The following is a 15,658-nucleotide window of genomic DNA, read 5'->3' on the forward strand; positions in this document are numbered from 1 at the left end:
TATTGGGTGATCATTTTTTTAAGAATACCCCTCCATTGTTAAAGGGATAGTTCACCTAAATTACAAATACATGTTGTTTTCTAACTGTAATCAGTCTATGGAGCAGGTATGACAGCAACCCATGCTTTGGTTTTGTTTACCTGGCCATTGTTTCAAATGCTAACTTTTTAGCGTTAATGGCACAAATCCAATGCAAGTCGGTGGTACTTATATTAGCATTTTTGCGCTTCATATCCAAATCATGGGAACCGGTTACTAACATTATTTTAAATTTCAAGCATTTTTTTTTCAGTCCCACAAAAAAACGTCATCAAGGCGCCTATGCAAAAAAACTCACTCTGTCACTCAGAAGCTTCTCTTTCCGGTGTCTGCCTGCCATCTAGTTTTCTAGGCTATTTAAAGATACTATAATTATCCCGTTTCACATTGGATTTATTTACAACAATAAGGTAAGATGTGATTTGAATTCTGGTGCCGCTGCGCACACAAGGTTGTTAGCTAGCTCTGGTCCAAGGAGTTGAGCTAGCCTCAGCGTTGAGCCAACTTTCCGACGTTCGTCCTTGTTAGGATATACTTATTTGATTCAGTGAAGTAATGATAGGCCTACTAAAATACTAAACACATTGTAATGCATGTCTTATCATGATGCCCAGCGCTTTAAGCCAAGCCTCCATGTCCAGCCCTATCTCTTGCGCTCCCCCAACCCCGTTGCATTTCAGTCACATCTCACTCCCTACACTTGTCTATCGAGCATGCAAACAGCTAGCTTGCCTGGTTCATAGAAACCTGCTCTATCTGCACACATTTTTGAGTAATTTAATGAGCTAAATGTAAAAACTGTTGATTTCACAAGTTAAGAAAGGAACTATATGAACCAGTACTTTTTTATTCTGGTTCAAACCGGTTTAGAATTGTATTATGCTGGTCAGAACAGTGGAACTGAATGAAAAACATATTGGTTCTGTTCAGAATGAAATGACACACAGCAGATTGTTAAAATAGAATTACTCGCTGATTAAAAGTGTAAGTGTGTTCCTCTTGCTCCTCTGAGCTGATTGTTTCGCTACTGTTGCCCCTGGCGACACCTTCACATTCACACACTGTAATGTTCACAGAGTGGTGTGCCCTTCTCTCTCACTTGGTCCTCGCTGTCTTTCTGTCTCGCTCTCTCTCTCTCTCGCTCTCTGTGGCCATATCACTTATTCTATGTCTTACTGCACTCCTCTCTCTCTCTCTCTCTCTCTCTCTCTCTCTCTCTCTCTCTCTCTCTCTGCCCCACAGGGTCTGATGATCCTGCTGCAGAACCTACCCACCATGCACTGGGGCAACGAGGAGGTCAGCGTGCTCCTGGCCGAGGCCTACAGGCTGAAGTTTGCCTTCGCTGACGCCCCCAACCACTACAAGAGATGAGTCTGGCCCATGTGGCCCCTGACAGTTAGCTACTGAACCCCTGACAGAGGCCCCCTGGAGGATGGATGGACCCCCTCCTCGACTTTCTTGTCCCTCGGCAGTCCACGACCATTGCTAATAGTAGATTAAAACAAAAACCACATTTAGGTCCCAAATGGCACCCTATTCTCTACAAAGTGCATTACTTTTGACCAGAGCCCCAAGTAGTGCATTATGTAGGGAATAGGGTGCCATTTGGGAAGCATCCAACCAGTGCTTCTTGGTATGTGTGTACCTTTCCAACCGACTGTTCTTCTTAACTCCTCTTTGTTCTTAACAATGAAATTACATTTGTGCAACACTGCAACAACATCAATGCCTGTCCCATCGAAGTAGACCCCAACCAAAAAAGAAAGACCTCCAGTCAGTATGATAATGGAGATCTTGCTGCAGACCCATGGATGACTGTTCTAGACTGTCCTGTACTGTACTGTTTGTCCCTGACTGGCCACAGCAGCCTCAACATGTCCCGAGACCTAGTGAATTAATTGTAGTCCTGAACTAACCCAGTGTGTGGGGGGGGATAGAGAGCGAGACCTTCTGTACTAGGCTGATATCTGTCATGTTTAATTCCTAAGGGAACTGAGGACACACACGTCATCATTCTAGTCATCTCTAGCTGGCATCGAGCTCTTCTCTCATCTCCACGCTCCATGCTTTCAGTTTAAGACAAGCGGTCAATCCCCCAGAGACAAGTGTTTTTTTTTTAGTTAAAAACAGAAACACATTCACATAAAAGGCAATAATTAGCTAATAGGGAGATCAGAAAGTATGTATTATTATGGATGGTTTCATTCTGACTCTGACATGGTCCGCAGGGCTGGTCTAATAATATAAGGTCTAACAACACTCTCTGAACTCTATTGTATTATGTCAGATATTTGTCGGTTGGCTGAGGGAGTGACGAGTGTCGCGTGACTCTGCCTGACTTACGATCGTCTCTGAACCTAGGACTCACTACCTAACTCGATCAGTCTATCAGTTAGACACGTTGGCACAGCACCATGCAGTGGGGAGCAGTCACCTTTTAGGCCAGGAGATTTCCCAGTTAGGTCACATGGTCTGAAAAAAAAAACAACTCCAGGACGTAGCCCTTTACACTCGTAACCATATACGGGTTGATAATGGCAGATTTGGGCACTAGTAAACAACTAAATTGGAACGCAGTGGCTGTACAGTAACGTGCTATACATGTCAGAGCTCTTGCTCTGCGCTTCACATCGCTGTATGGGTTTTTGACTGACAGCCGTTCTGAACTTGAGCACCTCGCGTGACCTTGTTGTGAATGAGAATGTGTTTTCAGTCAATTTACCGGGTAAAACTGAAAATTGCTGTACATTTTTTTGAAAGGTGAGGCATAGAGGATTATAATAAATACCGTTTTGTCATGCAAGCAAGACAAACACCCATAAAACTCATAAAACTCATGTCATATATAGTGTCAACGTTTATGATCACTATGTTTGATATACAGTTACAAGATGGCATGGTGTCATACACTGCGTTGTTCTGAACAGAATGAGAATTTGCCACGGCAGACGCACTTGAATGCACTCAAGACTCCTTTCTTTGCGCACCAAGATTATCATCTGTTTCCCTGAATTGCATTGTGAAAGCAAGTAATATCACATTTTATAACTTAGCTAGTCATTTTGGCAGTAGAACCAGCTTTCAAATGAGGCCCACCTGACCCAGATTGCGATTTATAATGGACCATTTTTGGACTGCGTAAACAACAACAGTAATTGTGTGATGATGCGAATGCAGGGTTGTGTTCAAAACAACTACAAGTGTATTTGCGCTAGTTCCTCAACGGCACAGCTAGGAGAGCTCATAAAGGCACCTTATAGTTGAAGACATAGTGCTTTGAAATGACCTAGGAGCTGTGGACACTGGAGAGGTATGTGGCCACAAGGAGACACCAGTTAGTCCTCGCTCTCAAACCCTTGTAATCGTTTTGTCTTATGTTGCACCTACCCCACATTTTCCAGGAATGTTCTTATCATGTTACTGAATATATTTTGTTACCAACAAATGCAGTGAAAGTACAGTAAATGTAGAACGCACATAAAATCAAGTGTAATCATTTTCCCATAAACTCCTAACTGTTCCCTTTCAATTGCTACCATGGTCATGCATATGCTTTTCATATTTCTTCTGTAAGAAACATTTCAATTTAGCCCTATCCATATAGTCCGATTTCAACGAGTGTAAGGGGTTAAAAATGACTCCCCAAAACACAGAAATAGGACCACAAGTTTTTTTTTTTTCTGGTCAGGCTACGTGGTCAGGCAAAACTCCTAGACTACGACAATTTGTAATTGCTCATAGCCCAGAACTAGGGCCTATAGTTAGATTTTTGGAAAAGGTCAACTAAATTGCTGACATGGGTCATTGTACCCAGTCCAGTAGCTTTGTTGGTTATTCAGTCTATTCATAAACACTTACTGACTGAGGGCGTTAGGGTGTAATACATTAACTCTCTCCGTTTGCCTTCATTTGACTGCTCAAGCTCAACTCAGTTCCACTCCTGTTTTTCATTGTTTCCCTCTAATCAGGGACTGATTTAGACTTGGGACAACAGGTGGGTGCAATAAATGATCAGGTAGAACAGAAAGCCAGCAGGCTCTGCACCACGTGGGGTAAGAGTTGTATACCCCTTGTGTAGAGGATTGATATATGATGTAAATTAGATGTTGAAATAATATGTACAACTTGTATCATCAAAAAACATCCTGTCAGGTAACACTGAATATCAATAATTGTTGCATGAGCCCCTCGATGATGTGTGTTGTTGATATGTGGGGTTGGGAGTGTATGTATAGATGGGGCAGCTTAATACTCTCAGTATTTGAACTTCCTCAGCTTCTTTTGATCATGTCGGTAACGTTTTTGCGCTCCATGTCAGTTCCAGGCCCAATTTCCTATCTCACATTGATTAGAAATTTAAAAAACTGCACTTGATAAAAGTACATTTTCTTCTTTTTTTTGTACGAAATATATTATTTGCAATCCGCTTTAAAAATCAGTCTCTCTCCTCCCTTTTTTACATAATGTTTACATGAGCCTGTTAAGTTGTGCCTAATGTAGAGAGAGCAGATCATCATAGATATTTATTTTACCTTAATTTAAGCTCTGCAAATGAAACGAGGACGTTTATTCAGTTGATGCATTCACTCTATGTGTTTGCTAAGCCATGACAGTGACTGCATCCAAAATGGCCCCCTATTTCCTATATAGTGCACTACTTTATGGGCTCTGGTCGAAAGTAGTGCACTATATAGGGAATAGGGTGCCATTTGGGACGCACCCAGTGAGTACACAGAATCACATCGGTAAGTCTAGCAGCTGCCTTCTCTGGTATCCTTATGTGTTTCAACTTGGTTTGATGCTCCCAACAAACCTTAGACAGACACACCTTCTGTAAAAGTCACAAGCCCTTGGTTACCATGGTTACTGTGGTAACCAGGTGTCCGTCTGCTGGCTGGAGCCCTCGGGCACACATACTGGACATTGCGGTCAGCATCTCATGGGGCATGACCTAACATGTTTGGTCTCCCTACTAAAGCTTTTTTTTAAGGGTTGAATTTCACTCTTTCTTTTGTTCTGTTTCTTTTCAGAGATGTTAAAATGTTTCTGACCAAACTAAGTCTGATCCTCTTTCCCTTCTGACTAAGACATCTGAAAGTGTGAATCTCATACAGTGGAGAGGGATTGTGATTATTATTTTTTTAAATGTATGTGTACAGAGCAAATGAATTTTGAAACAAAGATCTGTAAATAGAAAAGTGTAAATAAATGCTATATATGACCAAACTGTTTGTATATATTCATGGATGTAAACATGTTGTACTATAATATCAAATCTGAATATCATGCTTCAATATATACGACTCCGCGTTGCGTCTTGCATAAGAACAGCCCTAGCTGTGATGTATTGGCCATACACTACACCCTCTTGGGCCTTATTGCTATTATAAACTGGTTACCAACGTAATTAGAGCAGTAAAAATACATGTTTTGTCATACCCGTGGTATACTTAAGCAATAAGACTTAAGTATGTGGAATATGGCTAATATCCTACGGCTTATGGATGTTCTTGGGCACGACGCAACGTGCTTTGCCATGGTATATTGGCCATATACTACAAACCCCTGAGGTGCATTATTGCTATTATAAACTGGTTACCAACGTAATTAGAGCAGTAAAAATAAATGTTTTGTCAAACCCGTGGTTTACGGTCTGATATAACACCGCTGTCAGCCAATTAGCATTCAGGGCTCAAACCAACAATTTATAATATCAAATAAGATTAGAACTGTATATATTCAACACCAGAATTACCCAGTGGTTTCAAGTCTCCATACCACACAATGAAAACATGAAAATTACAAGTATTTACGTTGTTATTTAAATGACTTTCACCTCGGCTGAGGGCACTTCAACCCAGGCATGCCTAGCAACTGCATAAATAAGGGCTGTAATAGCTTCTGCATTGTTTGCCTAGACTGTTGTATTAATAACTTCTGAATTATATGCGTGTGGCTGCTGCTCCCCACACAGACGCACGCACACGCACTGCCTCGGCTGGTAAACAGGTTTGTTGTGATCCTGTGGAGTGGTGGTGGTAATTAGGCCCTTTTTGTGTGTGGAGGGAGTCCCTCGTTCTCGATCTCTCCTTTTCCCCTCCCTCTCTCTCATTAAGCTAACTGATGTTCACAGTAGCAGGAATTTAAAAAGTCATTAGAATCACCTGGACTTCCTGAGTCGCTCACACATGGTACAGGTGGCATGGGCCGAGATGGGACTCACAATGACCCCCTTTTACGGAGGTAGATTCGGCTGTAGGGCATGTACACTGCTGTACAGAGCAGAGAAAACGTTGTTTGAGATTGATGATGGCTCAAATACCACCCTACAGTGGTACTAATTTGTACAGTGGTAAATAGGAAGTCATTTGGGATTTTGCCTTCGAATTATAATGGTGGCCATGTTCCAAGAGTGTTTGGAGTGTTTGTAATGGATTAGTCTGAAATCTGTAGCTGCTGTATGTCTATGGCTCTACATGCTGTAGCTATGTCTACAGAATGTATCCATAGAGAGACCGCAGTGCACAGAGAGCTGTCCATACTGTACAGTACATAAGGTTGCCATGGTTATCGTCAGTGAACTCTGCTTTAGTGCTCCTCCAGTCTATAATGAAAAATAATATTAAATATAGCTGTGAGCAGCAATGAACAGGGTTCACAGGATGACAGAAAGGACATGCGATCAGATGGATGATAAAGCAAGCCCTCTATCATTGTAGGAATTATTTTACTTTATGTGCAGTCATGGGTGCATTCGGAAAGTATTCAGACCCCTTGACTTTCTCCACATTTTGTTACAATACAGCCTTATTCTGAAAATTGACAATGTTTTTTTTATCGTCAATCTACATACAATACCCCATAATGAAAAAGCAAAAACAGGTTTTTAGACATTTTTGCAAATGTTTATAAAAAAATTCAACTTATTGACGTAAGTATTCAGACTCTGCTATTTGACTCGAAATTGAGCTCACTTGATTGGACATCATTTGGAAAGGCTGTCTGTATAAGCTCCCACAGTTGACAGTGCATGTCAGGGCAAAAACCAAGCCATGAGGTCAAATTGTCCATAGAGCTCCGAGACAGGATTGTCTGGGTAAAGGTACCAAAACATTTCTGCAGCATTGAAGCTCCCCAAGGACACAGTTGCCTCCATTCTTAAATGGAAGAAGTTTGGAACGACCAAGACTCTTCCTAGAGCTGGCCGCCCAGCCAAACTGCAATCAGGGGAGAAGGGCCTTGGTCAGGTAAGTGACCAGGAACCCGATGGTCACTGACAGCTCCAGAGTTCCTCTGTGGAGATGAGAGAACCTTCTTAAAGGACAACCATCTCTGCAGCACTCCACCAATCAGGCCATTATGGTAGAGTGTCCAGACAGAAACCATTCATCAGTAAAAGGCAAATGATAGCCCGCTTGGAGTTTGCTAAAAGGCACCAAAAGAACTCAAACCATGAGAAACAAGATTCTCTGGTCTATTGAAACCAAGAACGCAGGACTGGCTTCGGGACAAATCTCAATGTCCTTGAGTAGCCCAGGCAGAGCCCAGACTTGAACATCTCTGGAGAGACCTGAAAATAGCTGTGCAGCGACGCTCTCCATCCAACCTGACAGAACTTGAGAGGATCTGTTGAGAAGAATGGGAGATACTACCCAAATATAGGTGTGCCAGGTTGTAGCATCATACCCAAGAAGACTCAAGGCTGTAATCTCTGCCAAAGCTGCTTCAACAAAGTGCTGAATAAACAGTCTGAATACTTATGTAAATGTAATAAATCGTTTTTAACATCTATGAACATGTTTTTGCTGAATCATTATGGGGTATTGTATGTAGATTGAGGGGGGCACTGTGGAGTGGATTTACAGTGGTTTAAATGGGCACATATTTTTTTTAAAGTTAAGACATGTACCACATTCCAAATTTGGTGTCATTTGGTCCTATGGTTCATGCAAATAAGATTTTAGAAGTATTTTTTGCATATTAACGTCTGTCTTAATATGCATCTACAGTGTGGCAATCTCTTAATGCATCAACGGTATTATCTCAAACTCTTTAGGGACTATTGTGATGAGTCCAAATATCACATTTGGCGTGAATTTGACTTAGTCCATGAAGGTTTTTTATTATTATTTTAAGCATTAGCGTTACATAGTGGGAAAAAAATGAATTGTTAATAGTTTCCTTATCATGGTAAAGTATTTGATTAGCCTACAACGTTTCTAGTTGATAAGCCATTGTGAAGTGGATTTAAATGGACATGTAAAAATCGGCTTTCCAGATTTATCAAAAACCAATCCCTTAGCTTCTCTCGAACTTTGTTAAGAGATGTACAAGAGATGGGCCTACAGATCAAATGTGGTATTATTTGGAAGGGCTGATGGTTCATAAGGCATTTGGCTTATGAAGGCCAGCATCCCGGAGTCGCCTCTTCACTGTTGATGTTGAGACTGGTGTTTTGTGCATACTATTTAATAAAGCGGCCAGTTGAGGACTTGTGAGGTGTCTGTTTAGACACACTAATGTACTAGACACACTAATGTACTCTTGCTCAGTTGTGCAATGGGGCCTCCCACTCCTCCAGTTTGCGCTGTTCTGTGAAGGGAGTAGTACACAGCGTTGTACGAAATCTTCAGTTTCTTGGCAATTTCTCACATGGAATAGCCTTTATTTCTCAGAACAAGAATAGACCGACGAGTTTCAGGAGAAAGTTCTTTGTTTCTGGCCATTTTGAGACTGTAATCAAACCCACAAATGCTGATGCTCCAGATACTCAACTCGTCTAAAGGCAAGTTTTATTACTTCTTTAATCAGCACAACAGTTTTCAGCTGTGCTAACATAATTGAAAAAGGGTTTTCTAATGATCAATTAGCCTTTTAAGATGATAAACTAAGATTCGCTAACACAACTTGCCATTGGAACACAGGAGAGATGGTTGCTAATAATGGGCCTCTGTACGCCTATGTAGATATTCAATTTTTTTTTAAACAGCCGTTTCCAGCTACTATAGTCACTAGATTTCTTATCAATTTGATGTTATTTTAATGGACATAAATTAACTTTTCTTTCAAAAACAAGGAAATGTCTAAGTGACCCCAAACTTCTGAACGGTAGTGTAAATACAGGCATTATAATTCTGACCCATATGAGCAGCAGTTCGGGGCAAGGTGTGAGGGTTAAACTAAGCATAGTTTACAAATGTATCCAGAAAATAAATCAACTCAATTTGTGTGGTACGGAATGATTTAGTGAGACCCGGGTTTGCGCAGATTTACTAATTATGCGACGTTCAGAATGAGACTGATGAGGAAATTAATTAATTGGTGACTGCTATGAAATCGATATTCTGATATTCTTTGAGTTGATTCGGGAAACGGTAGCTCATTAAACAAACGTTTCCCGTGGTGCTCCAGGTTACTGAGTTAATGGTTACCTGATTAATTAAATAATGTAATTATAAACATAGTTAATTATTTGATAAATAGCATGTCATCATATTAACAATAACAATGTCATGACACTAGCCACTGGACTAGTAGCTAGCTACTCTTCTGTACTACCAAAATGCAGTACCCACTTGGGTAATGGTACGGCAGTCACAAGGGCCCAGAAAGCACAACACACTTCAATAGGTATTCAGGAGTTGCCTTATAACTTAGTCCTCCATACAGTTATGGCCATCTCTGTACACCTCTGTATTTGGGCTTCTCCCCATCCTCAACCACTGTACAGTAGGCATAATCAAAACATTGCATGCTAGCTAGCTGCAATTGTATCAGTGTTCTTACACGCACACACCCACACACAGTTTAGTGCTACTCTCCAGTCACCAATAGACTTGTATCTATGCTCTGACATCCTCCCATTGCTTCTGTCGCTCAAAGATCTGCTTCAGTGAACACTGCAGCCTGTTCCCTTCTCCTTTTTCTTTCAAGTGGAAACACAGTGCCCCTCTTGTACGCTCACAAATGTCCCTGTGACTTCAAGGCTGAAGCAAATATCAAGCCGTGACAGATATGACATAGGCTATCTAGACCCGGGGTTATCAAACCGCTCCTCTGGGACCCCCAGCCAACGTATTCCAGCGCTAGCACAGCTGACCCAATTTGTCAGCTAATTATCCAGCCCTTGATCAGGTGAATTAGTTCAGGGATACAACAACATTTTGAAATGTCTGGTGGTCCCCCAGAGGAGTTTTGAAAACCACTTATCTAGAGTGGGCAATGTTACAATATGAAAAAGACTAAGGCCTACAAACTAATGCTCCTGATGGCATGGTATGAAGTCATAACACGGATGTTGATGAGTTTGAGTTGAGTTTAGATGTGTAGTTATTTGTAAAGTAGACGCGTCTGTATATTAATACTGCTACAGAGATTGGATTAACAGCTGTTAACCAATGTCAACACATATAGCTAAAGTAAGCACACAAACACTCTCTCTCTCCTCCCATCTTCCCCTATGCAGTGATGTCTATTTTTACTGAGAAATGACTAAGTAAGAAAGGCTTTACAAAGAACAATGTAGCATTCCATCTAACTAGCTACACATCAAAGTTTTGTCCTTGAGATTCTGATCCTTTGCCTCACGCTATAGGCTATATATCTGCTGCTGTGCTGGCTGGAATTGTTGCAGGCTTGGCAGCCCTAAGTCTTGCAGTGATAAAGACAGAATGGTTTGATGCTGCCCAGCCAGCTCATGTGGAACACATAATTGCCTTCGAGGGATAAGCCCCAGCCCCGGTCTGAGCCCTGGACACTCATTCCCTCCTAACGCCAAACGTCACAACCACTTATTCAAATGACAGCTCAATGGAATAATAACGTGCTAGCTTGGCGCATTTACCCCTAAAGAACCGCATGCTTGGACTATATACACACACACACACACACAACTATGATTGATAATGTGTATGTGTAGCAATGGTGGGCTGCTCAAACATATTCTCATATTCTCTTCTCTCTCACACGCATAATGTAGGCTACAGTAGAAGCTCCAGCAGCCACGTTTGAATACGGAGAAGCTAATTATTAGCGAAGTGCAGACGTAATTTATGACTCAGCAGCCCTGCTTTCTGAGTCTCTGCCTGCGTACCAAGTGGCAACCTATTACCTATATGGTGCACTACTTTGACCCTGGTCAAAAGTAGAGCACGAAATAGGGAATAGGGTGCCACCTAGGATGCAGCCTAGGACAAAGTGCTCATAGGCATGAGCCTGCATATACTTGGGCGGGCAGAGGGAGTGAGTTGGTTGGTTGGGCTAAGTTGTCCAAGGAAGGTGTGTCATGTCTCAGCATGCCCTTTCGATCCTCTATCCCTAATACCCCTCCCCTGCCCTTCCTTGTCCTGACCCATCACACTACAGTGAAACAGTCCCCCCCTTCACACACACACACACACGAATCTAGCCTGGGCTGTCCTATATCCTCCAGAAATCGCAGTATTATTTATCAGGAAGCGCTGGGAGTGAATCAGAGCCCTTTTGTCTGCTTATTATGCGGTCCGCCTCGTTAGCAGACGTGATTTAATATTAATCTTGTTTTCAGAGCAGAGCTCCTCTCGCTGCTGCATTTTCATACAGGCAGGGAGAAGCATGGCGGCCAAGGAGAGGATATGGAGCTTAGGAAGAAGCTGAGCATCCAGTGTTTTTTAACCTTCACAACGAAACCAAAACACAAAGCGTAAGAAGGCTGATGCCCACTGAAACAGTTAGCTAAGCATCTGTTTGTATAATGTACAATGTGTATTGTAGAAGTAACCAAATCCAACCAAAGCAGGAGGGAATGTGCTGCCCACACAGAATAAGGCAGCTGTTTGTTCTCTTTATTGTAGATGTAATGCAAAGTTTAGTGTGAAAGGAAGTGTTTGGAAAGGAGCAACACAGGGGTAGGCATATGCAATGTTTTGCAATGTTGCACCCCAATGAATAAGCAAGTGGTGTTTGACTGATTGTAAGGTCAAGTGCCATATAAGAAGCTCAAAGTGATGTTTCCTCATCAACACATAAAAAGTGACTTTTTGGGCCAGGCCTCGGAGGTGGAAGCACAAAAGGAAACATCTTTGGGCCAAAACACTGGTGCAAAGTCTGACAAGGGAAACGCACCATAATATTGCCAAGCATTTGTTTATTATTGTAAAAATCATTGTTGATGTAATTCAGATTATTCCCCTTCTAATCAGGAGGCTCTGAAAGCCCCTGGCAGTCTCTGAACTCCCTGGGTTCTCAGTGCCATGGTGGTGATGAGCTAATACACATTAGCCTAGTTGTGAGTGTGGACTACACGGTTCCTGTTTAAGACCCCTCACTGAGCTGAACAAGGCACTGTGTTTTCCAGTTGCATTTCATTGTTTTACTGCTAATTGACTTAAACAGATGCCGAACCCCCAGTCGAGTAACTCTGCTCTACTTAGCTTTAGCCCGCTGTTTGTAGTTGATTGTTGTTATTTTGAGTTGCAACTCTCCCCTCTCCTTTTATAGCAAATACCACGCAGGTATTCTCTCTCTCTCGCACTCCCTCCCTCTCTAGCCACAGAACGTTCCATGCGTTGGTAGAATCATAGACCTGCCTACCTGTTACCGTGGTCCAAGTCTTGGAGTTTGTTGTTATGGCGACCATATAAAGATTCCTTACTGTCTGTATTGATTTATATGCTGGATGAACAGGAGTGTGGTCACTGCATCCTCCTTTCAAAGCACTCTTACCATCTTAGGCCCTGTTAAAAATGTCAAGATGTATTGATGAATATGTGTGTTGGTCTCATGAAGTATAGATTTTCTGATTAGTTTAACTGCCTTGTGAAGCATCTCACTTAGCAGTACATGTTTGTGTGCATCCCAATTGGCACTCGTTTTAACCCAAAGTAGTGCACTATATAGGGAATAGAGTGACATTTGGGATGCATCCTCTATAAATCTGGGAATCCTCTGGGACAGAATTCTCTGTGACGGACGCATCACAAAAGCATCCCGCTGACAAAACCATGTATCTCACATGTAGCACAGCTGAGAACATCCTCCCACAGGATCAGATACTTGAATCATAATACAAACGCACTGATCCAGAGGAGCTCAGCTTACCCACATGCCTTTACGTCAAGCACATAGACATAGGTCTATTAGCATGTTGTAGTTATAGAAGACTACACATATGTTGCTATGGAAGTTGGTTTGCACTTTCGCAATCTAAATTGTGTATGAGAAGATCAAATTTGCCACCAAACAGATTCCATCACTATGAATTGCATCACTATGAAACTAATACACACAGTCAACAACCATTTAGGATCATGTGTTTATTCATAGAATCCTTGAGTGGTGTGTGTGCAGTAGGCCTAAATCAGTGTAGTCATTATTCCACTGTCTTACAACACACGCACGCATCTGTAATACATATTATACATTAATATGGGTAAATCACATCTCTGATCCATGCAGCAGTAGAATCATGTAAAAATGTATGTCATCTCTGTACTCAGTGTGGGGCCTTATGAATGTTGTATATGGAATCACTTCTTCTGAATTAACATTTCAATAGGCTGTGTAAATTGAGGATGAATGCAGGGAGGGCTGGGTGGATCCGTCTCCTCCTGACTCAGCTCTCCTGTGCCGCTTTACCCAGGGAATGAAACAGGATTAGCTAGATAGCTCGACCGAGTACCACAGCAATATAGCTAACGCAGGGCCTGATTCATACAGAGGTGCTCACACACACTTCAGACTGAGAAGAGGCATGTTTCTAGAGGTGCAGAGCCAGAGAGCAGCGCTTCATGGTGTCATCCATGCTTCATTCATAATAAGAGCAGAGGCACGCTGCATGAGGCACGCTGCATGAGGCACGCTGCACGAGGCACGCTGCACGAGGCACGCTGCACGAGGCACGCTGCACGAGGCACGCTGCACGACGAGGCACGCTGCACGAGGCACGCTGCACGAGGCACGCTGCACGAGGCACGCTGCACGAGGCACGCTGCACGAGGCACGCTGCACGAGGCACGCTGCACGAGGCACGCTGCACGAGGCACGCTGCACGAGGCACGCTGCACGAGGCACGCTGCACGAGGCACGCTGCACGAGGCACGCTGCACGAGGCAGGCACGCTGCACGAGGCACGCTGCACGAGGCACGCTGCACGAGGCACGCTGCACGAGGCACGCTGCACGAGGCACGCTGCACGAGGCACGCTGCACGAGGCACGCTGCACGAGGCACGCTGCACGAGGCACGCTGATGTAGAGGGGCTGTTGAACTCCCACTCATGTAGACAATGAAATGTGAAAGAGAGCTACTGTGTATTGATGTCACAGAAAGTGGGGCACTTAGTTGTCTATAAATGTACTTTTCCACTCATAAAACTAAGTGTTCACTTTTCTGCTCCTCTTTTTTTTATATACGTGGCCTTCACTTGCAACCATGTAACCATGCTTCAGAGGTGACCTGTGTTTCAACATGCAACCCTTGTGGGGTGAGATTCTAAAATCCGAGCCACAGACTTCTGCATATCATACACTTCATGTTATGTATATAATGTACGTACATAAAGGCTGTGTTCAAGAGTATCAGACTGATCTACAAATAATATTCAGTAGATATTTATGATGCAAGATGATTTGTAGATTAGTCAGTCTTGACTCACCTTTAAAATTGGCTGCAATGTGGAACGCTCCCAAAGTATACAGTAAAACATTGAGTATCGTCCCTAGGTAAATATGTAACATACAAGGTCCCATTGTGTCATGAAGAGATTCTCAGTTGGTTTTGCTAACTCCTCCTACCTCTGTCCTCTCCTCACCTCTTTTTTTAAGTTCAAAAGTGATTGAGGAGAGGAGGCGAGGAGAGGAAATGTGGAAACAAATGCGCTTGTATGAAATGAGACTTTCCTTGTCCACTAGCACCTCAGGCAAATGATGTTTACGGGCTCGTGGTAATGACTGGAGCGGAAGGGGTGAATTGGTGTCAAATACATCCAACACATGGTTTCCATTTGCGCCATTCCGGACATTATTATGAGCCGTTCTCCCATCACCAGCCTCTTGTGAGAGGGGGAATCCCAAAATATGTGTAAAGTGGTCAAAAATACATTTGCTAGTTGTACTGCAAAAGTAGTTAAATTGGTAGATATTGTGGCACACCCACTAACCTCAATGTGCAAATGTGCTCTATGGTCCTGCCTGACAACAAAAATAACAGTTACACGTGCCTATTTTAATCAGCTCTAAAGAAAACATTCCCTAAACTCAATAAGTGCAGAGTAATGCCTGGCTAAAGGGGGGTAGGCCGCATAAGCTCATGTAAACGAATATTGATATTGCTAAAATATCGAATGCAGGTAGTCAATTGTCTGCACTACATACACAATGAAACAGAATTAGGATATCTTAATGCGTCTTGGAATGTAGACCGATAACACAGAGATACAATATGCAGAACTTTCCGAGTCAAATTTGCTCTCATTCAGTGATGTATGATCCTGCCTGACAAAAATACATACAGTTACATATGTTTTATGATGTTGTGGCTATTGTAATATAATCGGCTCTAGGGAAAATAAGTGGGTTGAGAGTGAAAACTGTCATTTCTTTTCAGTCAAAGGTTCCTCTGTAGATTTGTCCTGGGATATAAAT

At 42.5% G+C, this 15,658-nt stretch overlaps 1 protein-coding gene across 1 annotated transcript in view; it reads left to right on the forward strand.

Annotated features, from left to right (window-relative positions):
* The window catches only part of LOC112214424 (TBC1 domain family member 22B), a 201,203-nt gene extending 195,938 nt beyond the window's left edge, over positions 1–5,265 (forward strand). Inside the window, exon 14 of the mRNA XM_024373144.2 lies at positions 1,282–5,265. Within this exon, the coding sequence (XP_024228912.1) occupies positions 1,282–1,410 (129 nt within the window). The 3' untranslated portion in view covers positions 1,411–5,265. The remainder of the gene's footprint in view (positions 1–1,281) is intronic.
* The last annotated feature ends 10,393 nt before the right edge of the window (positions 5,266–15,658 follow it).

Source organism: Oncorhynchus tshawytscha, linkage group LG15 (assembly GCF_018296145.1).
Source record: "Oncorhynchus tshawytscha isolate Ot180627B linkage group LG15, Otsh_v2.0, whole genome shotgun sequence".
Taxonomy (NCBI): Eukaryota; Metazoa; Chordata; class Actinopteri; order Salmoniformes; family Salmonidae; genus Oncorhynchus; species Oncorhynchus tshawytscha.